This window comes from Agelaius phoeniceus, chromosome Z (genome assembly GCF_051311805.1).
Source record: "Agelaius phoeniceus isolate bAgePho1 chromosome Z, bAgePho1.hap1, whole genome shotgun sequence".
Taxonomy (NCBI): domain Eukaryota; kingdom Metazoa; phylum Chordata; class Aves; order Passeriformes; family Icteridae; genus Agelaius; species Agelaius phoeniceus.
This window is the reverse complement of record NC_135303.1, coordinates 27,327,093-27,353,547: the sequence shown is the minus strand read 5'-3', so window position 1 is coordinate 27,353,547 and position 26,455 is coordinate 27,327,093. Positions and strand designations below refer to the sequence as shown.

Below are 26,455 nucleotides of genomic sequence, written 5' to 3'. Positions count from 1 at the left end.
ATATACACACCCAGACTGCAGAATAACTAAGCATGCTTCACATAACTCAAGCTTTAAGAGTCAAAGTCAGACTCTAATGGTTGATATTAGTTGCTGGATCAGGAATAGCAATCAGCACCAAAACAGTATGGTATGAAAAAATATCCTTACTCATGGACTTTGGCATATGTATTACAATGTGCTCCACAATTCCATAATCACATGTGACTTTTTGGTCTTCACAAAAAACACATTAGTATCTTTTCCAATGGAAAGCACAACTGGTCACAGCATAAAATACCTCACTGGCATAGCATTTTTAGCCTCATCTTTTTGGAAATGAAATAGCACATTTTAATTTTTCATAGCTCTCTGACAGACTCTTTGGATGAAGTTAAGGTTTGTTTTTTTTACAGCTGATGATTATTTTGGTGGCCTTCACCTTGCGAGCTCTCAGCTCCCAACCTCCCAGTTTGATTAGCCTGTATGCCCAAAGCTCTGGCTAAAACCCAATGAACACAAAGTCCTCTATAATGACTCGCATGTCTAAAAATAATTCTCTTAAATTAGACATTAAAAAATTGCATAACACCGAAATTCTTCATTTTGCCAAAAATAGTGGCATATCCAAAAGAGGCAAATTAGCCTCCTAAATGCATCAGGCTCTCCACAAAGCACAGCAAAAATGAGTTGTTGACACCCTTTTATTACTTTAGCAGCTTAGTGCAGAGAGCACTGACCATGGGGAGTGAACTCTTGTCAAGCTCTTCTTAAGCACAAAGCTGATTTACATCAGCATCTTCATCTCACTGTTCTACCTGTTAGTATACAGGCTGTCAAAGTATCTAAGAATATGTTTTTGAAGCTATTTGAATTTAAAATCAAATTTAAAATGATTCTTTAATCCAGTGGAGAGACATACTGTCTGAAAAGCTTGAGAAAAAAGCTGATAAAAGGAATGCGTATGTTAAAATCCTTGACAAGCCACACTTTGAGTAAACATTAACTCTGCTTTGAAAGCAAAATTCAACAAGTAATCCAGAAAGACAGTGACTGCAAACACACTAACTATTAGAAATAAAATCTGAAATATCCAAGAGCTGCTCCTCCTGTAGTTCTGTATATTATCTTAATCATAAATTGTTCTGTAAAGTAAACTACTATAAATATGCAGTTAATGTGATATTAAAATATATGAAAATGGAAGAAGGAAACTGAAGTGAGATAAGCAATCTTGAGGAAAAACTCCTGTTTTCCAGTACTTTTTAATCTTATTTTAAAAGATATGCCTGGATATTTATTTACACCCATATTTTTCACAAAGTCTAATCACTAAAATTTGTCAATACAATGAGAAGGAATTTAATTTTTAAAGTTTGCTTTGCTTTAATTTTTTGAGGTCCGCAAAAGTGCTGGCTAAAGCTGTGTTATGATAAAATATGAATCATTCAAAATCAAAGAGTTTCTTAATGAGCTCTACTGCGAATCATTATATTCACTGGCAACTAATTCTAACTCTTCTAAAATTTTCCCTTATCTTGCATTTTGCACTTCCTCTGGAGATACTCTGTTACTATTTTATACCTGAACCTCTCTCAGAAGGAGGAAAGATTTTTTTTTTTTAATTGAGATTATCAGAATCAACTGATATCTAAAAATTCTGAATTAGTTTTCTGAAGAAAAACCTTAAAACAAAGTTTTAGAAAGTACAAATAGAATTCATCACAACAGACTTTAAATGAAACATACCTTTTTTTTTCTGACATAAAACAGCAGAACAAGGTAAAAGTTAGCCTTTTATGGACGGAGAAAACAGGAGGAGGTGAAATTATATAGCAAAGATTAAGCTGAGTTCTTCAAAATGATTTTCTGACAAACAGAGAATTCTGAATGCATTTTTCTCTAATGGAACTGATTTACCATCACAAAATTTATTAGTTCTGTAGCTGATGTATTACCTTCTAAAAAAAGAATTGAAGCACAAGCTCATGGTCATTAAAGCCTGCTGGTTTGGGGTTTTTTGTCCAAAGTTCATTAGGATATCAACAATTTTACCAACATATGCAAGTTCTCTAATGTAATGGACATTGGAAACAGATGACTAAAATAAAATAAAATAAAATAAATAATATGCCAACTCCCTTTCCTTTAGAATTGAAAACAGAACACTGGATTCATCAAAATGTATGTTCTGGATAAATTGGAGAATAAAACTGGTTTAAATAGGACAGCAATTTACAAATAAACATTTAAAAAAATCTAGACAGAATTTATTTTTATTTTTTATTTTAGATCAGAGCAGAAGCCTGCAGTCAGTGCAAGTTTCATTGAGTTACTCAGAACTGGGGACCAGTTTACCACTCTGTATCAGGAACACTGCTGCAGCTATGTGCTTAACTTAAATCAGCCAAATTGATCTTACTGTTGATTAGATTTTAATTTATTTTATAAAAAGGAATGACTGTATTTACACTTTAGCTTCTGTAAGTCATTGCTTGAAACTAAACAGATTTTACTGAATATTTCTAAAGACAATTCCAAACCCAATGTCTATATACTTTTGAGAGTCAGCTGAAAGTTGTACCAGATCTCACAAACAGTTCATTAGTAAAGTATTGGGGACTACACCTTTAATGTTCTGAAGCATAAAGTATAAAAAAATAACTATGGATTGCTGAATGGGAAAAGAAACAAAGAAAGCACTTGTAACAAGTTTTCCCACTTACTTTTTACGTATGAAATTTCAGCATAAGATTGTAAATATTTAAGGAAAAAACCCCAGGGTTCTCCCTTTTGAAATTTTGTTCTCTTTGTCAAACCAATCAGAAGGCTAGGAAAATACTTTGGAGTTAATTTTTGTGATTAACATAGAGATGTTCATTTAGAGGGATTGAGAAAGGTTATCTACATAGAAGACATTCCTGTGACTCTTTTCACCATGTCTTACAGCAGACTCAGCTCACATGGACCAGCTGCCACAAGGTCCTCAAGGGAAATGCAAGTTGAGAGAATAGCATAATTTCAGATAGGCTAGAAATAATGCAATAGGGCAACATGTAGTACTTTACTCTGGCGTGGTAATAAAGGAACATCATCCTCATTTGCTTATACAGACCTCTGCAGTGTCACATTTGAAGACAGATGTGTTGCCCACCTAAATGTAACCAAAAAGAAAAGGCTTAAGAGACCTTCATAATATGTTATATATGCTAGATGCAATTACAGTTTTCTTTGCTCTGTTTTAGGCCTTGACATGTTGTCACCAAATTCTGTCATACTGTCAGTATAAGATTATATGTAGTCTGAACCTTGCACTTTTCTCCCCCCCTTAGTCATTAAAAAAGAGTAAAATTTGATGTTTTCCTTGTCAGACAAAAAAAAAACTTGCATTTTCAATTTGTTTTCCATTTGCTTTCAGTACAGAATAACTTTTGTAGTGATCATCTTCATTTTAATGACATTTACCAAAAATAAAGGAAGATCTTGTACTATTTTCTCTGAAGATTATGAACATGACAGAACACTTTCTAATGATATATATTTTTTTACCAAAACCACTTTGTTCCCTGATATCTTGGCCTTCATTCAAGACTTTCTGACCGCATTTTAACTGCTTTCAATGAAGCACTGAAGAAAGAATGAAATTCTGTGCTCCGAAGGAACTTAAGCAGATGACATTTTCAAAAAAAAAAAATCCACATATTTTCACTCTGTTTTTAATGGAGGGGAGTACTCTGGTTGGTGTGGCAGCAGAACTTACCTTTTGCGCTATCTACACTTGAAGCATGTGTCTTAGAGTCTACATGTAAAACATCTTGGAAGAGTCCACTAATAAGCCAGAAATTATTTAATGCCTATTGTTTACACCACTGGCAAATTCTATGGAAATCATACAGCAGATATGTGTGTTATCTATGTGACTTTCATGCTTCAACTCAGTTCCTTGGTCAAGATTTAAACAGGCAAGCACATAATCAGGGGCTATGCTTAACTAAGAATGTACACAGTGGGAACATTCAACTTTGGGACTGCTGTCTGTAACTACACTGGCTTGTTAGGAAAACTCAATTTAATTTTAACTCTTACTAATTATTTGTTTCTCAGAGTGTTTAATGCTTCATAAAGGCTGCCAACATAATTAGCATTAAATTACAACAACATGTTGGAAGATGAAATGTTAAACAAACTTGAAACTTAATTTACAGTGCTCTCTTAGCCCTAGAGATGAGATGAGTTCACTGATGGGACAAATACCGAGAAAATGTAATATGCACAAGCAGATCTTTTTCTAGCAAGAATGGTGCTCTTTGGGAGCTATTAAGCCTCCTCTATTCACTTGTTTGAATTGCAAGATTTACAAATACAAGAAAAACTCAATCCAGTTGAAAAAAAAGAATCCCAAGCATTTTTAAGAACTCCAAATGTGACTGGAGAGCTACAACTTTTATGGTATTTTAACTGTTTCAGTTGCCCTGCTTCATAAAAAGTATCTGAAATTATAACTTGAAAGCAATGCAAAAAGTAACAAAAAGAGATATTTATTTGGGGCTTTCTTCCCTCTTCATTTTAAATGAGAAATGAAAAATTTCTTGCAGGTCAAAGACACTTTATTCCATTACTGAAAGTCCATGACATTAAAGAATAAACAAGTCTGAGATCTCAGCATATTTGTTTTGGAAAAGAAAAACTAGACACTGAGCTGTAGATGTTTGTCTCATTTGAGTAGAGTACAGGCCATGTTATAACTAAACTGTATATCTGAAGCTACAAAACTTTCACTTTAAAAAGGTATAAACAAGGATATGTTGTAGACAGACAGATAGATAGATAGATAGATAGATAGATAGATGTATACACAGAAAAATTTTCCTGTAAGAATTCAACTACATTTGAGTGTTACCTTTTAAAGAACTCAACACCATAATGTGACTAAAAGAAAAATTATCTTTCACGTTTAAAATAAAAATTCCTTGGTTTTCTCTGGATGCATCCTTTGAGTTCCAAAAATTCAGTTGTGACTCCCTTAAAGGGGGAGAGGAAAAAAAATTCCAACTATATGGATTAAAGATCCCTGGAAAATACATGAAATCTAGTCTTTCTTTTCCATAATGTACAGCTTCAGTCAATTTGTCTGCCAGATTCTGGAGTCCTGACTAGAGAAGTACATATGGGGCAGTGGTACAGCCACAAGGACTTCAGCAGGGAATGGCTTACTTATTCTGAATATCCTATCCAAAACCATGAGAAAGAAAAATGTAAGCATGCAGAATTTACAACATTTCCTCTATTTTCATACTTCTCACCTGGTTTCTCAGAGTGAGTATATCTAGATTGCATCACTACCTGCACAATAATTTGAAACAATATAAAACATCAGCACTGCAATCACACTTTAGTAGAATCCTTTGCTCACAAAGTTCAAATAAATTTTGTTATTCAGAACAGGGACATCAGACCAAGCAACAGCAGTAAACATGATTCTATGCATGATGTAATCACAAAGAGCTTAAATGGCTTTGGTCAAGGTCACAACAGAACTGTAGGTTGGATTCTCTAGCTCATGCTATTTCAACAAACAGAACACCTTTTTTGTCAGTAAATAATGCAGTTTGTCACAAAAAATATGCACTGTTTATTGCTTTTGTGACTTTACACATTATTTGTATAATATACAAATTTACCATACAAATTTACCATACAAATTTACCATACAAATAATATACAAATTTACCATACTTTTGTTGGTATAATAAAACCTTAACTCCAGTGTTCTATACTACCAAAAATGCTACTACCACTCTTACCTCAATAATGGAAGAGTGCTAGGGTTGATCCTACTAAAACCAAGCTAACATTATTGCAGTCTACATTTTTGTTTTCCTTTGAAAAAAAAAAAGAAAATAAACCAATAGAATGTGTAATTCCTGGTACAGATGGTTGTGTCTCCTGCAGATACTAGCTCAGGACATAGCATCTGCTTCTTTGCCTATTATCTGTGATATACGTGATTTTCTAAAAATCAAGAGAAATCACAGCCCACATCAGAAATACGACCACTGAAGGACAACAGTATCCTGCTGAGGTTCACTGACTGCATCAGCAGGTTTTCTGCCTCCCAGCACACAAGGAACAAGGAAGGCAACTGATGTGATCTGCTTGCAAGGAGAAAATACCACTCTAAAAGCAGTATTATTAAGAACTATCATGCACATTTTTTTGTTAAATCCTTGTAGGCTTGAGAAAGCATGAAAATTAATGCAGAAGGTATTACTGAGAGCTGACAAGTATCAAGGTGTTCAATTAACTAAATGTAACATATAATTTGCCTTTAAACGCCTTGGAAAGAATCTACTGCGAAAGACTGCAATTTAACATCAAAGTTTAAACAGTCAGGGTTACAATTTTAGAAGCTCATTAGTCTGAAGGTGCATCGTGATTTTCTGAAAAGATGAATGATTAAAAACAGAGTTAAAAAGAAGAGACATTTGGGCATGAATACTTGATCTGAAATCTCTGTTCGATTTTAGGGAATGCTGTATCTCTGATTTCAGATTCTGAGAAGCTTTGCCAATTACATCCACTGCATTCTTTTTAGTACAAAATAATAAGAGGTCACCTTTAACTCAAGGAATTAGAACATCAAGTATCTTCTTTCTGAAATGCAGTGAAAAGATACATTGTTTTTATTAGAAGGCAATTATTTTCTGTAAATATTTTGCAAGGTCGTTTTCCACATGTACAACTGCATGCCCAAAAAATGCATAGTCTAGCTCCTGAACTGACACTAAGGTCCGTGTATATATTTCGGACAATTCTGGACAAGTCAGGCCAATTAATCTAGAGTGTCTACAAACACTGGTAAATTCAGGTTGTTCAATAAAAACAAAGAATGCAGTGACTGAAGAACGTGGAACAAAGGTTAATGTCATCCTTCTGTAGCTACCAAAAGCAAGCCTGAAGCTTGCACTTCCAAAGAGCACCTGCAGCAGAGTACACTCCACACCCTCCCACGCCACTGCAAGCCCAGCAGCTGGTGAGGCAGGTGTCACAAACCGACAGGCAGGTGTCACAAACCCACGGCCAGGTTCCTCCCTCAGGCATACTGCAGACAACTACTGAATTCAACACAAAACAACTGACCCCGCTGGCACAACTGATTATAACCAAAATACCTTCCATGCTCTGCTGTACTTTTTGCCAGAGCTGACCAAGACAGCAGCTTCTCTTCTCTAGAACTCATGTCCTACAACCCCTCTGTATGTACTAGAAAGGTTGACAGCCAAAAAAAGGAAAACATGCTCAGGCAAAATCATCTTCTCTCCTCAAGCAGCATTAAGTTGCAATAAGACTAAACTACTTTTTCTTGCTTCTACATAAAATTTTTCAATTTAACTTTTATACAGCAGCTGAGGAAACAATGCATTTTGACTATTAGATGCTTTGTTTCATTAAAAAAATATCCAGACCTTATTGGACAGCCAAAACACAGAGTGGCTCACAGTTCTTTCTGTAAACTAAGACAAGGTACTCCTTCTAGGTGTCTCTTGTGTTTATTAAAAAGATAAGAGATTTTACAAATAATAATTAGGCACTGGTTAAAGTCTTATTTAAAAAAAATGACACTTCCATATCACAGAACTGTTAACTCCTAAATAATTTATCAAGAGTTATTCAATCAGCACCCCTTCCTGAACATGGATTTTTCATGGTAGAAGCTAACTTATGAGATCACCAGGTTACAGGTTGAACCATATAGTTTTGACAGCTGAGTCCCAAACTTTTAAAGTTTTTTAGTCACATTTCTGTTTAACTGTTTGCTCTACTGTGCAATGACCAGAAGCTCACTACATTAAAACCATGTCCTTTGTATCCTTCCTAGTCTGCTGTTGGATATTTCCTATGAAAGAAAAACCCAACCAAATAGAAAAGGATTTAAAGATAACAAAAACAAAAATAAAATCCAAGTTCAGCTGCTGTGCTCAAGCAGCAAGATACAAGTGTTCCATCACGTTATAAAATGGGTATGCATGTGTTAGCAATGCCTTGGGTAATAGTCACTCATTTTTGCTTTAACTAAAAGGAACTGTATCAGCTCTTCTTGAAAGGTATGGTCTATAGCTCAAGGTTTCAAGGTCATTCCCAATGTGGAAAGGTAAAGTCCTAAAGAAAAAGAAAAAAAAAAAAAAAACAAAATAAAGAGGGCCAGCCAAGCAGGTTGGTCTCACTGGAAGCTGAAAGATCCTCCATCCATATCTGGAGAAAATATATCTGGACAAAAATACCACAGCAGCATGGCATGGGTATGCAGCAGCACAAAGGAAGCTGTGGAGAACAGACCTTTACTGCCTATCTCACTCCTGCATGGCCAGCAAAACCTCTTTTGGCATCTTACTGGGCTAGTGAGTGTCCTAATGTTTAGTCTAGTAGTCCACTAAATTCCATCTTAAGCTTTTGGATATTTTACTTCTAGTAAGTAAAAATTGCTTTGCAGTTTCAAGCTGTGTATACCTTGCTTGTAAGGTCTCTTTGCACCTGTTGAAGGTTCACAAATAACCTGCTGCAAAAGAGGAATGACAGCACTACAGGGAAGGGAAGTGAAGCACAGGTATGGTGTAGTAAGTGAAAGACCTTGGATTGCAGAACTACTTGTGGAAAAGCTGAGTTTTAGTATTCCAGCCTTATAGAAAATCCTGATCTTTGAAAAATTACGTTCATTTATCCAGTCCTACACATAACTTTCAAGTCCCAGGTTTTTAAAGTTCTTCTGCCTTGTACTCCAAAACTGCCTACAGCTCAAGATATTTTTAATGCAGCCAGTCTAATAAACAAAACAAACATTATGGAACTGCATTTATAGCTACTCAAGTTTAAAAGTATTAAGATATTCTTTAACATGACCAATGGCCTACTTTATAATATCATCAAACAAAATAAGCACTGGTGAACAATGTATCATTGTACTCCTAGCCTGGGACACACAATCTTGAAGTCTGGCATACCTGAAATATAAATCTCATTCACTTCATATTAAGTGAATACTTTTTTATACTTTCGGCTGAACATGTTTGTCATAGAAGACTACATTAACACTAATATTAATAAAAATCTTATGTTCTGCAGTTACATATTTAATAATTCTTGTTTATGTATTAGAATAGATTTTATTGTTTTAAAGACAGCATAAACTGGTTTTTATTGCTATTTTCACATTTTAGGTAGTTTTTTGCAAGTCAAATTTATTCGTAAATATTTACTTAATTCATGGAATAAATAAAATTTTTAAAAACAACCGCCCCCACAAGCAAAAAACCCCAAAACATTGCAAAACCAATTTGCAGGCCTATATACAATTCCTGATACTGATACTTAAGTTTGTACCCAAGGCTCATGCCAACAATTTGGCATGATTCGCGTGATTAACCAGGCAGATGCAATCATTTTAGCCCCACCATCAAAGGACTTTAAGCTAATGCAAGCTCACTGGTTTCCACAGAGTCTGCAACCAGGTTTCAAAGCAGGCTGTAGCCCCACGGCACTGACACCCTCTATTTCTGTGTGTTCTTAACCTATTCAGGTACCTGCTGCTCTGGAACATTTGGAGTACTTTTTACCTTCACTGTACCTTCCCAGTGATTAGGGACTGATCTCTTTTGCTGTCAGTCTTGGCAAGAGAAGATACCCTTAAGCCCCGAGTCACAAGCACCGCATACGAAGTACAGTACAGAGACTTCTCCTTAGAGCCCAGCTGTCCCAATGCAGCCTGAAGAGAGACCGCAGCGCTGAGCACGGAGCCTGCACACGCCTGGCAGGAGCACAGCTTCACTGACCAGACAGGGCACTTGGAGGTCCCACCACCAAACCAACATGAACATACTCCCCTCTGCAAGTGAGAACACGGAGGCTCTTGCCTTAGGCTTCTCCACTTGAGGCAGGGAGTACAACAGGGAAAAGAAGCCAGCTAGCAGGGTGTAAATTCCTGCCTGGGCAGTGTTCTCAGCACAAGCTGTCAGCACAGTCAGCATCCATCAAAACCAGACAGTTCAGCTTAAACTGCTCTATCAACACATGAAGGTATCATCTTCATCAGAACACCACCAGCCTTCAAAGTGTTTAGCTTCCCTTTTTCCTCACTAGAAATTATGACATTTATTAGTACTGCAGTATCATATATGTAAGTGTTATTCTTGGACACCACTGTGCTGAGCAGTGTGCAAACATAGTTCAAAGACAACCCCCGACCCAGAAACTTGCAACCTAAATAATCCAAGACACTTCTCCAATTCACATTGCAATGATGTCTTCAATACCCAATTAATTCCTGGTTTTCCACTGAGTGTAGCTTAACTTTAAATGTTAGGTTACTGTTTTATAAAACTGAATACTTCAATTCAGTTAACCACTCTTGTGGAAAGCCACAGGAATTTTGTCAGTAGATTTCATTTATCACAGAAAAAGGCTTAAAAAGAAATATTGGATATCAATCTGGGTTAGAGGAAAAACAACTGCAAGTAGAGTCATGTTCTATTGTCTCAGTAAGAAATGTTCTAGATTGATCAGCCTGAGATCTGAACTAGTATAATATCACTGTTTTGGGGAGCACAAGTGTAAATGAGGACACACACAATACTTACTACTTCTAAGTGATGGTGCAAATCACTTACTATCTCAAGATCAGCTATAGTAAAAACTATAGCTGATTTTGAACTTTTAAAGAAAAAAAACTACCCAAGCAAGAAAAATCTGCTGTTGAGACAACAAATTAAAAGGATAAAATCACAGAAAAGGAAAATAAAGAACATACAAAATATTGAAAAAGCACCTCCTCATGTTTCCTGCCATTAAACCACTAATTTCCTTGAATTGCACAATTTCACAACACTATCTATATCCTTGTATGGGCCTCATAAATTTGAATTTTTAGGGCTGAGTCGTAAATTCCCAATAGAACCCACTCTTCAATATCTAAGGCTAGAGTCAGCATATTGGAAGCTTATTCGCAGTGAAGTGATAACCATGGCCTATACTTCTCACTTTGCTCAAGAAGCAAAAGAGAACCAGTAGAAAACCTTAAATTCACACTTCAGGGTGCACTTTTCAAAGATGTTAAACTGTTGGAGCAACAAATTCTATTTTGAAGTGACAAGACACTGCTTTTTGCTTCAGTATGACCCTATTTTATAAGGATTGCTTTTGGGGTACTATGTCAAATAGCTTTTACTCATTTTGAAGCAAAATATTCTGAATAGTTTAAAAGGCTGGCCAAAAGATGGAGGAAAAATTCAATTATCACATCTAAAAATATGAGGATCAGAATATATAACTTTGGACCCAGTAATGAAATAATGATAAAAAAATTTCCATAAATTGCTTTCTTATCCAAAAGAATTTGGAGCACATACAACCATTTTTACTGACCAGAACAAAGACTGTTCTCTTAATAATTTTTTATAGATTCAAGATTAATTAAAAAAAAATCTTTTCATCCTTGAAAGCACCTAAGTACTGCCCTGTATTTTCACTCTTTTCAGACTTTTCTGCTTAGAAAAATAGTTTTCACTTTGCTTACTGTTTTTGAACTGTACATGAGCTCTTCTACTTCATTCTATTCTACAACTGATATACATATAAGTCCTTTGTAAATAATAGGGAATTTAACCTAAGAAAAGTTTTCTTGCTCTAGTTAATCTGAAAGAAAGATATTTTTTTCTTTAATTAAGCAAGTAGATTTTTTTTTGCTTGTTTTTTAACTTTTTGTCTTTTGTCTTCCTCAAAGCTGGATCTGCTATTTTTGGACTACAGAAACACTGATCTTCTTTGGCTTGATATGTTTTTGTGAAGGCATGACTATATCCAGTGACACTTCATCAGTTATTGCTACTTTCCATATTTATAAGGAAAATTCTAATAACCTAAACCAACTGAAGAGTATTCTTACTTATATCCCAAAGTTATTTTGCTGAGAATACACAAACAGCATTTTCAAAGGGAAGGAAAATATTAATTTAAAAAAATAGCAAACTCTACATGCATCAGAACAGGTGCATCTGTTTTTCCCCTTAAGTATACATAACTGTTTTGTTTTCAAGCAAAAGAACACATTATTTAGATATTAATCCCTCTGCATACACCTAGAAAAGGAATATTTTATTTAGATCGATTGCTCTTTTTTGGATCTGGGTTATGCATATCAGACATTTATCAATGTACTTCTATGAATAGATTCCCTTGTTGCCTTCATTGTATGATAAAATAATGGATCTGATGGTCTATTTGTAACTTTTGCAGCAAAAATACAATTGGTTACATGTGGTTTTAATTATTAATTGCTTTGAGATGTAAATATTATAAAACAATAACCTAACATTTAAAGTTAAGCTACCCTCAGTATGGAAAACCAGGAATTAAGACTAGTAGGCAGAGAATCATTCATTCACAGCACAGCTGCAAGTCAGGATGATGACAGGACATCATTGCTTATTGTTGTTTTGAATATTTAACTTTTAATGTTTTCCACCACTGAAGAAACCTGGCTGCCAGTAGGACATTCTAGTTTCAGTGAGCTGTGAGCCAAGGGAAGGTAAAGAATCATGATAAACAGCCAGCACCATCCACACACAAACACTATTTGATCTGTTGACAGTCATGAGACTGAAAAAAATGAAAATCATGTGTCATTGCTTCTGACCTTCTGAGCCTAAAAATAGCCTTAAAATAAATATCCAGGCTTGGTTTGTTGTTGGTGGGTTTTATATGCTTGTTTGTTGGGGTTTTTCTGGGTTTTTTTGGTTGCTTTTTTTAAACTAAGAACAAGAATCTTCACACTGGCACTGCAGAGAATGCAAAAAGCAATTTCCATTAGAAGGTGGCCTTGTGAATATGCATGCAACATACAACGTCAGATAAGGTCCTCAATACAAGTAAAGAACTGAAATACATACTGAGAGGAAATTAGATAGCTAAGAAACATTTTTTCCTTCATGAATTACAACTGAAGTGTCAGTGTATCCACTAGCTTGTATCAAATGAATCCTTAACATTTGCCTCCCAGTTGTCATGTGTGAGCTGCTTACTGGAAACTTTGTAATGGTATCATATTTCCAAGAAATAAGACAGACATTTATTTGTAGAAAACAAGAATGAGCAGAAAGCAGAAAAATATTTCGCCATCACACACAGATGGGATTTTGCATATGTGTGTGTTTTTTGAGTTTGTTTTTGTTAAAACAAGGAGAGAATACAGAGCAGAAACTGACAAGAGGGAGAAATGCTGACTAAAACAAACTGCTCAAACTGAACTGATTTCATTGCCAAAAGTCAAAGAGATGAACAAATAGAACAACAAATGGTGCCAAAAGTGTGGTCTCTGCAGAAGAAAATCCAGTTCTGTTCTCAGTTCTCCTCTGCAAATCCACAGAAATGCCAGGCATGTGATATGATATGCTCTGTACATACAACAGTGTAATGTGGGCATTTCTGGTTCATACTGCTTGGTACACAAGAAACAGGCACATTATACCCATGTGTGTATTCAGAAGACAATATTTTTTCTTCCTTCCATAAAAAACCCAGATCATAAAGAGTGGCGACCTTTCACACAACCTAGAAAAGTGGCCGACTTCTCACAGAAGAGACAAGAGACACCCATTCTACAGAAGAGTAGAATTCTTCTACTCAGATTCTTCTTCTAGTCAGATTCTTCCATGACTTAATGCTAAACATACTGACTTTCTTTTTCTTGAGAAACCAAACTTTTCTAACTGAAATAAACAACTGATGCCCATGCACAAATCCATTTTGAGTAACAACATATGTATGGGAAACTGCAAAAACTAATCCGCTTGTAGGGCTCATAATTCAAATGTGAAAGTAATATACTCATAAGTGTTCTAGATCATGTGCCTCAGAGATGTTATAAATACAAACATCTTTTGAGTTCGACCCAATAAAAAATTTAGTTTTTCATTATGAAGCCTAGACATGAAAACCAGCAATATACTACTACTGGCAATGAGAAGGCAAGATGAAACCTATGCAATGCAATCTTCCTCTCAAAATAGACATTATGTATACAGCAACACTTGATGCTTTCCCCACCTTTACCTTCCAAATTCCCTCATCTAGATTACTGTGCAGCCCTAGCAACCCATTTATACTCAGCTGGCTGTCCACCACCATTATCTGTACCACTTTCTGCCCTCATACATGACCTTACACTCCAATCATGGAAAATACCTTGCTCACCAACCCAAAATGTCACTTGCTATAATTAGCATTCTGGGAGCTAACTATACAGTCATTAAGGCACTGAGAAAGACACATGCCCTGTCTTAGTTCAGTGTATATCAAGTGATCAGTCAGATGACCATTAATGAAGTGAAGTCTTTATTCAGACAGCCAACTTGCCTGGCTCATCCCATGACCTGTCTCCACAGGTTATCTTTCAAGAGACGGATAATGATGCTCTTTCATGTTATCTTCCTATGAAATGTGGGGCTTTCAATCTCCCTTCCTATTCCCAGGACTGTCTGCAATATAAAAACTTAACTTTGAATAGAACAATCTGAACACCAGGCTTTCATTCAGCAGCAACAGCTTTTTCTGAGCACACACAACTCCACAATAAAGGACACTGCCTACTGTGACTTCCCTCCTCACTGAGAACATGGAACAGAATGAGAATCTTTCCTCTCCATTCCGAAATCTTAATATTTTAATCTATTATGACTTATCACCATCATCTTGTTCCAATTTGGATGGTCAGTTAAATGATTTAATACACCAAAGAAATATTGCTAATGCAAAATCATGTAATGCTACTATATAAGAGAAACTAGAGCATGGTGCTGGAGTGATGCAAAGAAAAAGTTAACACCATCAAATTTTATTAATATAAATCACCCCTTTTCAAACCAAAGATACCAGGTTGCTGCCTAATTCCTAATTTCTGTTAGATGTATTAAAATTTGTTATGTTTTCATATATAGCAGCAAATGGAAAAGACTCTTAATGATAGAATTTATTTTCAGGATCTGTGTACAAAAATTTATTTTTTGTGTACAAAAAATAGTCTACTTAAAATAAAAAAAGGTTCCCTTGAGTTAAAACTAAGAAAAAAGTCAAGAGTAGTTGGGAAAAAATGTACCTCATTTGTGTAAACTACACTTTTAACATCTAAGCAATTCAAAGCCATAAGGACCTTGGGACACATCTGAGGACTGTGATTTCTACACAGAACAGAAATTATTCAGTGGCCATATTTGTCCTTTCTCATGATAAATGGCTATTGTATGGGGTTTTGAGGTTTTCTTCTGAGAACTTTTATCTTACCTCATACCTCTATAAGGGCTAAAGATTTAAATGGTTTTGATGGGCTGACTAGTAACTGGAATCCAGGGTCAGTATCATCTGTTTGGCAAAATACTTACATATTCCCTCAAGCAAAAACTGGAAGCAAAACACAAAAAACTGGCTGTGCAACTAGCATGAATGACATAAGTATCTAATTCCAAAAACCAAAATATATTCTTTTTAATGTTTCTGAAACATAAAATTAACTTTTTTCCCTTTTTAAATATGAATCTTGGACTGGGATCCAGTGACAGAAGGCAATTATGCTAGAGATATATTAACCTAGTACTAATTTTTATATTTAACTTGCTTTTAGTTGTGTTGTGTTTCAGTTTTAGAGGAGTCTGTAGCTACTCAGCCTACTGTCCAAACTATTACAGTCAATTCAAGGACAGCAACTGCAAATTAAAATGTGGAAAATACATTACTAACTTAGCAGAGAGTTGAAGAAAATTCAGCTTTTTGCAACCCTGACTTCAGTGTACCTAACCAAATAAATAATCTTATTCCCAGAACAACAGTGATGCAGAAGTGTGTCACTTTCTAAATATAAATAAGCAAACTAAAAAACTCAAAACTTTACAAGAGTGCTGTCATCATTCCCCTTGATTGAAAAATCAGTGAGGTGGTCTTTGTTTCTTTTATTTTTAGTGTTACTTATATACTATACATTCTTGTCCTCCAGTCTGTATGCTAGCAAATAAATATGTTTTACAGACATGTATCAGACAGTAGCAAATATTTTTCAGTAATTTTCACTGAGTTGTACTAGCTTATTTTGAAAGCACATGTATAAAAAAGTTAATAAAAATTATTATTTCATCACCATCATTATCAAGCAGTTATATGTAATGATAGCAATGGATGCTGAAGTTATTCAGAGCCACTTCAAACCAACAGTTTGGGAAATGCCTGAGTAGACACTCAAGAATTCCTGAGCAGCGATTGTGTTGAAAGAAAACTGGTGGGAAGAGAAGTGGAGAATATGAGATAAAGAGGAGAGACTTTGCAGAATTCAGTTATATATGAAACAAGAACACACTTATGAAAACACAGCTGCTACAGATTGAGTAAAAATCTAGGGTACTCCTTCGCTGCCACTATGGGGAATATTCTGAAACTGTAATATGTCATTGTGTCTTAACATCGTATTTTCAGAATATTCTTAAACTATTAGTCAAGCTGTAATATGAGGAAACAATATTGATACAAAGAAATTTTAGCAATAAAACTACAAAATCATGATTCCTACAGTTATTTTTAAGATCAGGTATTTTTCCTTTTAACAAGTTGAAAATGAATGAAAGCAGTAACTTGAAAATGCAGAACGGTGTTTGATTTTACTGCTGACTTGAATCATTTAGCTGTCACAAGTAACTTCCCTAAACTGATTCTAAAATGGACAGACATGGAATAGAATAGAAAAAACAAAATGGTCAACAAACAGAAGAAGTAGAAATGCCTTAAATATGTTGATGATTTTTCAGCTTAAGGAGGAGAAATCAATTCCAAGATCTAAGAGCCTTCCAAGGCATTAAATCTTTTATAAAGAATCATTCTAATTGTCTTCTTAGAGTTAACCTATCTCATATTCCTAAGCAATCCTATCCAATCAGAAGCCCTTTTTTTTTCTTAAAGCCATATTTGAAAAATTCAATTTCAAGTTGTCAGCACTAGCCATTTATTCGGCACCTACATTGAAGTCTGTGGTAAAGGGAGGTTGGAAAACTAGCTGAAATTGAAAGTCACACTCTCAAATGCACTTTCTGATTTTCATTGGAAGAAGGAGTTATATTACTGTGAGTGTTCTGCCTGTTCCCCTTTACTGATCTTGCCAAGTACTCAACTGCATTTTGCACTCTCTTTCTTTTTTCAGCACAACACTCAAATTACACATCCCCCCAAGCATTTTCCCTGGCTATTTTTTCTGTATTATCCTCACTACATTTATGTCACAAAGAAAATAAATGAAAATTGGTATAAATGCAGAATATTAACAACTACTCTTAAAGGCATTTTGTGGTATCTGTCCAGTGTGTTAAATATGTCAACACACTGAAATGAAATTGTAGTGCTACAAGTAAACAGTGGGGCACAGATCTCTTTGCAGAAGTCCATCAGATTAAGAGGCAAATCACTCCTGACAATGTCTGTCACAGAATTCAACGCTACCAACACTCAAATTATCAAGGACTAGGGACCTGCATTCTAACAATGTTTAAGTCCCCTGAATTCAAAATTTAAGAGACAAAGCAGGAGTAAAAAATAGAAAAACAAACAGAAAGAAATGAAAAAAAAATCAACCTTACCTTTCACAAGCTCGGACAGTCCATGCAGCAATTATCCATAATGAGATACTAAAAACCAACAGTACAGTTCCTGGACATATTGTCATTAGAGTCTTCATAACAAAACGGGTATTGAAGTTTATCTTATTTAATGCTCCAATGCTTCTAGATGAGGCATCAGTGAAAAGTTTGCTATGCAAAAGCATAACTCTGGCAATAAGATAAAGTCTTAAGAACATTGGTATAGATAAAATAATATCCACATCAGCTGTTGTTGTGGATGGAGCGTAAGAAAAGGCGAGCCGGGCTGTCCATGTGAATGTGTAATTCCCAGGTATGGGATGTATAGCACACACCAGTATTTCCAAGCAGATAAAGAAAATACGCTCATAAGTCATGGCTATTCTCCAGTCATCTGCTCCATTGTCCACCATGAACAACTGAAATTATAAAATATAAGGTTAACTTTAGTACATTGTTCAAAAAACTGTTATAATTCCATTTTAAATTATCACAGTTTTCTATGCTGCCAAAGACCACTAAAAATTTTTTTAAAAATGCCATCTTAGAAAATGACATCACTATGAAAGGAAATGCAACTCTGGTTAAGACAAAAAGAATTTCTAATACACTATTTTTAAAACTGCACATGAAATTGAATTTTCATTCATTCATTATTAATTCAGAATTCCTCATATATTTTAAATTTTAATATTTTATTTAAAAAAAAGTCTGGACCCCTTGTCCATTCAAAATCAGTTGTTTACTCTAAATTCATAAAATTGAGAAGCATTTAGCTGTTTTTGAATAGATAACTAAATTACAAAGTAAAAATATTTCTTAAGATTCCTGTTAAGCTTCAGCCAAGGTGATATTATAGCTTCTGTAGAAGTACTCAAGCTTTCTTCACCAAGGCACCAATAATAATCAATAATAATAATAATAAATATAAAATATAAAACTACATGAGAAAGTGCACAAAGACTCAAGAAGATATCTCATGGTGAAAATATGAAAAATAATAGCCAGCAAATATCAGAGTGGCCCAAGGATATCCAGTAGCTGAAAATTAAATGCACATGTTGGCTGTTGCACAATCAAGGCTTTCAACTTGGCACTCAGGACAAAGGTACTAAAACATTTCACACTGTTTAGCAAATTATGTGCCTGATGATTTAAGAAATAAATAGCCAATCAAGCAGTACTTGCCACTAGGTGAGAGTGGAGATTTGCAAGACCTTGCAAACAGACTTTTAGAGAGGAACATAACCCATATGTACCAAGAAGATACAATTTCAGAGAGAAGACCTTCCCATCACTTCAACTGTACTTTGAATCCTACCAAGGCTGTTCAGTAAACAGGTAAGAGGGGAAAAATACTTTTGCAGAATTTTTAAAATTAGATTATTCAAAAATAATGGGGGAGAAGACAAAGTACATTATGTGTTCCCTAATGTAAGAAAGGTATTTTTGGCAGCCTGAACTCTATATACACACACTGAAAACCCATTCATCTGCACTGCTCTTTGCCCCCTTCCTTCTTTCAAAAGTTTAAAAATATAAGCTTGATTTCACTGTATATGTTTTTTAGTGATCAAAAAGCCACTCTACATCCTCCTCACAATACCTTCAGTTTATGTTTCATAAAAGTGCTCTACTGAAACTGTTTAGAAAAGTGATAGTCACAAATTAGTTTCATTGTAGCTGATCTGATACTAAAAGAAATAAAGAAGTTAACCACACTAAGGAACACAATAAACCAAAATAGTTTTCTGTCTTTATGGATGTGGTTTTTATCCCTTATTTTCTTTCTCTCTATCCTATTACACTGGGTGTTGATGACAAGGTTTTGGCTCTGGGGATAACTGCAGGGCTGATGTCAGCAAGAAGTGGTCAGGGTTGCTCTTCAATATACTCACTGCAGGGCACAGCTGAATTCACCAGTAAAGCAGGTGGTGCTTCTGTGAAAGCTTAGTTAAGAAAGGGCAAAACATGGCCCAGGCAGGTGAGAAAGAACACTAGAAATTCTAAGGTCAGAAAAGAAGAAGAGGGAGTAGGTGCTCCAGGCACCAGGAACAGAGAGGAACCCATGGAAAAAAAAAGACCATGATAAAAGAGAGGCAATTTCCTGAAGCCCACTTGGAGAAGACGACTCCAGGGCAAGCTGGATATTTGTTGAAGAAACGCTCACTTGCAGAGAGCTCATACTGCAGCAGATTCTCCTTAGAAGAACTAATGCTCACATAAGTCCCATGCTGGAGCAGATTTATCCTGAAGGGCTGCAGACCATGGAGACCCACACATCTGCACAAAAAAAGTGTGACAAAAAATGTGTGGCAGAGAGGAACTGTCATGGACACACTGTCCTTCCTCATGCCATCTGTACCACTCATGGAGGAGAAGATACCGGAGTTCGTAATGAAGATGTTGAACCTGAGGAAAGAGGGGTGGGACAGCATATTTTTTGCCATCCTAGTCTGCTTTTAAATATCAATAAAATTAATTAATTTCCCCCCAGTTTTGCCTCTTTTGCCAGTGCCAGTAACTGGCAAGGGATCTCCCCATCTTCATTTGAACTTGCAACCTTTTTCATCTTATTATCTCTTCTTGTGCTGTTGAAGAGGGAGAGCAAAAGCATAGCTGGGTGCAGGTCTCACAGCTGGCCAAGGTGAATTCACTACATTTACAGACAGTTCTTATCTGCTCTGCAATACTATTGAAGACAAAGTCATACACTATTGAATTAAGCTAAAAAATTCAATGTATGCACCATGAGCACATACCATTTCTTTTACCTGTGGTCACTCTGCAAGCTACAGATTTGTGAATTGATACTGGAAGGCCAATTTATGTCTGTCTGTACGTCTGTCTTACCACAACAATGCAGGTTTGCACTTAGCAAATGCACTATTTGGTATGAAGGGACAAACTTTCAAAGTACTGTACAGCTCCAGTGCATTTGATTCTTGTGATTAGCCTGCAAATGCAGTGAGATCTTAGACGTGTTACATCAGTCATGAAGAAATCTAGATATTTAGAAAACTCAGAATAAAGATTAATAGTAACCAGTGTGACTGAAATAAAAAATATGATAATATCAGATTTCTCTAATGCTGTGTGGGTTTACAAAAAAAAGAATAAATTTACAATGGATTTAAATATTTCAATTGTAAGATACATATCAAATACATGTCAAAGTTTCAAAATCTGCTGAAAAAAGCAATGGTCTTTTCTCCTCCATTTTTATGTACGCTTTTCATAGATTTCAAAAAGAATTCTATATGCAGAAAGGCAATTCATGAAAAATTATACCTTCAGTACTGATTCAATTTAAAAGGTGAGAATAGAAAACCGTTGAGCTAAACACAGGCATTAAAATCTGATTTTTCCATTTTAGAGGAGGTAATGTTATTTTATGACTGAATTTTTTAAAAACATTGAGACGTCATTATGGAATACATACTTGATAACATTGTCACCTGTCAGCAGAAGAAATCCTAAAGTGAAACATAGAGAAAAATTTCTCTGCAGATCTCAGTGGAATGGTTATGCTTATGGACACAGAAGATCCTTATCGACCTCCTGTGACCTTAGCTGTGAGAATTTATTCCATGAAAATTAATATATATGTTTTAAAGTTATAATACCTTTACCTGTCATATAATGAGATTTAGGAGGTAAAAACAGGAAAGGCAGAAAACACCGCTAGTCACAAAGACACAGATACAGTAAAACATTTCTATTTCATAACAATATTGACAGTTCAAAATTGCATTTATGAGGATGACATTGTTACAGTTCTTTGCCTAGGTTCAAACTATGATGGATATCAAACACTGCAGAACATGAAAAGGCCTCAACCACATGCTGTGAATAACAATTAAGGTCAGACATAATAAAATGACACAGAAACTAGTACAGGATTCCATGTACATTTTATATGCTTGCAATATTGAAATCTATTTAATGCAAGCTTCACTTCTAATTTGGAAGATACAGTGGTATTTGTCCATGCCTCTGTGCTTGGCTATGTATACTTCCACTCCAGAAAGTGAGGAACATAAATGAAGGGAGAAGAGAAAGGACAGCTGAACAGCACAATTCAAAGGGTATGTACGCACACTCTTGGCTGATTTCAGACAATCTGGCTGTAATAATCATGCATTGATTTCAAGATACTACTCCTCATCTGAATGGAGAATGATGCTAGCAATAAAAAGAGAATTTAATAAAAGAGTGATCAAACCTTTCTGTAGATTTGAGTCCTGCACTTCACAGAGAAGGACAAACTTCAGTCAAGGTCACATATGTTATGCCTATTCATAGTTTTAAAATTTTTTGTAATTATTCAGAGTTAAAATCTAATGCAAGTACTTCATCAGTGTTCTGCAAGGTTCTCCAAATATAGAACTCTCATATACTTTTACTATGTCTCCACTTCATGTGAACAATTCTGAAGGTATTTTCACCTGGAATTATGTGATGTATTTCTAGCATCTTCTATGTGAATGTAAGACACAGAATTAATGTTCCACTTTAAAAACATAAAAATTACAGATATTTAGGTATGTGTATATTTACATAACACTTGTGAGTTATACAGTTACATTCATATAACACCAGACTGAAAAAACCAGAAAGGCATTCTAAACAGACAGATTGCACACAATGACAAATTGGATCAGAGACTCCCTAAAGGAGAGAAACAAAAGGAGAGAAGTTAATTTTCTAAATGTTGCTGAATGCAAAGAAAAAGGAAACTAGTCATGTTTTAAAAATGCCTTTGCAGGCAAAAGAAGAAACCTGAGAACTACATCGCTACCCTGCTGTAATACTGTGGGGATACAATAATGCAGGAGTAATAGGGAAGCAATAATCAGTGATAAGGCAGCATCAGCTGTAGTGCTGGAAGCATTCCTTGGAGAAAGGAAATCAACTTTGCTTACAGGTAAATTGTTGCAATTGTTTAATTTAAGAACCCAAATTAAAAATAGTTAAATACTGGAGTCACTTAAATCTTACAAAAGAACTGATAAGACTATGATTAAGAGTAGCAAAATATAGCCTCTGGGATTGATGACTTACAGAATTTTTGATCCAGTATTTTTCTATAGTGTGTATTACACAAAGTATCATTCACACAATCAAAAAAATAAAAACATTATGGTAGACAAAGAAGATACTCTTTGTCTCACAAGTCCAAAAGCCAAGTTAGTGTCCCAGAGCACCTCATTAAGTAAAAATTATTTAAAGCCATTTTCAAGTCATGACAGGAGATTGCCGTCTTAAGCCTTTAGCAGAGTCGCCTCTAACTAGGAGATGGAAATTACTTTCTTACATCATCAGAAGGCATGTAATCAAATGGTTTGTAAGTCACCCAAATGCCTGTTGACCTTGAAGAGCCTTCCAGGAGTTTCTGGAAGCTGCTGTACTCCTTATCTTAAGTACAATGCCCTAGATGAAACATCTTAGTGGGTTTAATACATATGTAAAGTCATGAGGCATCAAACTCCTGCACATACAAAGCACAGAAGGCAAATAATACATTTTTTCACAAATGACATGGGGGACTGCCTATCTTGTATTTGCCAGAATGTTTTCCATATCCAGAATAAAAAACAAACTTTCTAGGAGGTCACTAGAAACTAATCCACAAGGTCTAGTTATCTACAAAATGAAACATGCTTAGTTCATTCAAATGAGGAAGCCAGACTGCTCTTTACTTATATATGTACACATGCATGAACACACATATTCCCCTCCCAACTATAAACATCCCAGTTTAAACAGAAGATCTTAAAAGTCTGGTACTTAGTTTCAGCCCAAAAATTATTATTTGTGTAGTACATTTAAATTTGACATCTCTGTGCAAAATTTTTACAGTGATTAATATTTTGCTATAAAGAAAGCATGTATGTAAAGCAAACTTCATTAATGATTCGTTAATGATTCCTGATGGCTAAACATGCCCCCTTCTTAAATACCGCATTTAAATGTTATCATCTTGAGAAGAGATGGGGAAAAGAGGCTCAGAGAATTTATAGTCTTTGTGAATTATATTTTCAGAAATGCAGTACCAAAAATTTCACACTAAAATACATCTGAACAGTACATCTTGGTTACTCTGACAGGTCACTAATAACCACAATCATTCAAAAAAAAACAGGTGTGTGTTAAACAATGCTCTTAACCAGGTTTGTCTGTGTCTTTTTTTAATATCTATCCCTCAGATCATTATTAAAAAAAAGGGAGAGATTTTAGAAAGAAAAGAATTTAGAACCAATGAATAACATAGGGTTAAACTCTGCATAAGCACACAAAGTTAAATTCCACCTACCCATATTTCCCTTCTGGTTTAATCCACATGCTAACAGTATTCTTTTTAGCTTTTTCTCTCTAAAGATATTCAGAAGCATTCCTCAATATTCTTAAATGGTACTGTGCAGATTTTCAGCTGTACTCTTCATCCCAAACTATGAAATAGCTTAACACCCCCTCCTCCCCCCACCAGCCTACAATGCCAAAAGACCATTATAGCACAAGCAATTGCTGGGACGTACATAATTTCTTTCTATATAGGTCTCTCCATATACATATATGTGCTCTAGGCACTCAAAGAAGGTGAGACACTCCTGATAATGTCCTTATTTTCTATGCAGAATTAAGAATCTAAATCCAAGGACTACAAAAAGAAATAGAAAAGACATTCCAAAATATCAGGATTCTTTCCCAATGATACAGAGAACCCCCTAAGAAAAGCATAATTATGGACTGAGCTAAGAAATCATCAAAAGCTCATAAATATATTAAAAAATCAAAGTAATTAGATAATGAGCTTACTATTAATAATAGATTGTAAACAAAATTAAAACAAAACCAGGGGTTTTTCACTTTCATTATTAAACAGATATTTTACACGACAATTTCCTAGTGTAATTCTGTTTGGAGTCTTGCTTGAACAATCACAGCTGAGCCTCCTCAGATCTGTAATCAACAGAGAGATATTTAGTTACATGAATTTTTACAAACTTTGAACAAATCAGAGCTCCATAAATAAAAGTCTACCACTCAGGGTGAGTATATTCATTTGAGATATTCAGCAAAATTAGCACTATGTGACTCAATTTAATTGACTGAAACAGGAGTTTCTACTTGTCAATGTCTATGAAAAGTATTCCTTCACTTTAACAATATTAATTTAACAGCTATTTCATTATGCCACCATTTCAGATCCTACCCCCTGTGCTATATAAAACAATGAAAATAAGTCCCTAAATTACCACATGAAGAAGACTTCCATCCAGCATCAGAAATTTCCAAAAACTGTTGTGCCTGACTTTGAGAATCAATAATGTCCTCCAGGCAGATACAGAAGCAGCATGGTTTATCAAAGCTCTGAACATCACTGAAGTGCAAGAACAATAAGACAGAAAGGAAAAAACTGGGAGAGTGGCTGATACACCTGAAGGCTGTGCTGCCATTCAGTGAGACCTTGACAGGCTGGAGAGTTGGCCAGGGAAACTTCATGAGGCAAGTGTGGAGTGTGTTGCACCTGGGGAGGAATAACCCCAAGTACCAGCACAGGCTGGGGGCTGACCTAGTGGGGAGCAGCTCTGTGGAGAAGCACCTGGGAATCTTTGTGGATGACAAGCTGGCCATGAGCTCGCAGTGCCCTTGTGGACAGGAGGGCCTATGGTGTCCTGGGGTGCATTGGGAAGAGCGTGACCAGCAGGGTAGGGAGGTTATAAATGGTTAAATCCTGGAGTATCCTCCGCTACTGGGTCCTAGGGAGACCACACCTGAATGTTGTGTACAGTTCCAGGCTCCTCAGTACAACAGAGACAAGCAGCTGCTGGAGAAGGTCCAGAGGAGGCCCAAAGAGCTGAAGGGTCTGGAGCATCTTAAAGGCCTGAGCAAGGTTATTTGGATGTAGCCAGCCCTTAAGAAACCTACCAGTAGCCTAAGCTAGCCAGACCACACCTTGTTCTGAGTTCAGCTTCCATCAGCTCCCAACCTGCACTGCCCTGTGCTTTTGCTGGCCCACTCTGGCACACTCTCTCCCTACTAAAAGAGTGCACAAAAATTGTGCCAGTTTTGTTACATCTAAAAAGGAAATTTGCAAAGTAAATGGATTGCTTAGGTCTACTTTCACAAATTTAAAAAAAAAATCACACTGAACAAACAACCATGCTAATGAAATAATCTCTAATAACAATAACAAAAAAAAACTCTTCAAAAATTTCTTCTGGTGTGTTAGGTCTGCTTCAACTACTACAGTGAACTTGGTATGAACAAGGATGGAAACATTGATATCAAAGTAAGGGATTGTATTAGCTTTGCACTGGAGCAACAGTTAAAAAACTTTGTACATGAAGAACACAGCACATCTTTGTACAAAGTAACTGTGCTATTTTGCAGAACTAACTTTAAAAATATATATCAAGAAACATAGTAGTTTGTGATATGTTTTTCTCCATTTCGAGTACCTGAGAAATAAAGTAATTCTAATTCTACATTCTTCTTGCAGATGCAAAAGTCACTGGAAGAAATCTACATTTCAATATATTTATGTTATTAATTTTAAATAATTATTTTACAATTCTTCATTTAGGATTTGTTTTTCTTCATTCAGAACTAAAATAGTTTGTTCTATGGATCACTGCTTGAAGAAATCATCATCTCCCAAAACGACTGCCATCTGCCACTGTGAGAGAAGCCTCACTCTCTTCAGGGATGATCAGCTTCATTACTACTAGGAAAACTGGAATCAATTTTAAAAAAGGACTTATTTTCTGAAGAAACCAGCAATATTTTTGCAGGGGAGACAGGAGTTAAAGGAA

The 26,455-nt window shown here is 35.5% G+C and overlaps 1 protein-coding gene across 2 annotated transcripts in view; it reads right to left on the bottom strand.

Moving 5' to 3' along the window:
- The window catches only part of KCNN2 (potassium calcium-activated channel subfamily N member 2), a 71,518-nt gene that overhangs the window by 32,760 nt on the left and 12,303 nt on the right, over window positions 1-26,455 (bottom strand). For both annotated transcript variants that reach the window (XR_013179798.1, XM_054652029.2), the window contains exon 3: window positions 17,637-18,055. Coding sequence is in view for 1 of the 2 variants with exons in the window: in XM_054652029.2 (XP_054508004.2) it covers window positions 17,637-18,055 (419 nt within the window). In the remaining variant the exon portion in view is untranslated. The remainder of the gene's footprint in view (window positions 1-17,636; window positions 18,056-26,455) is intronic.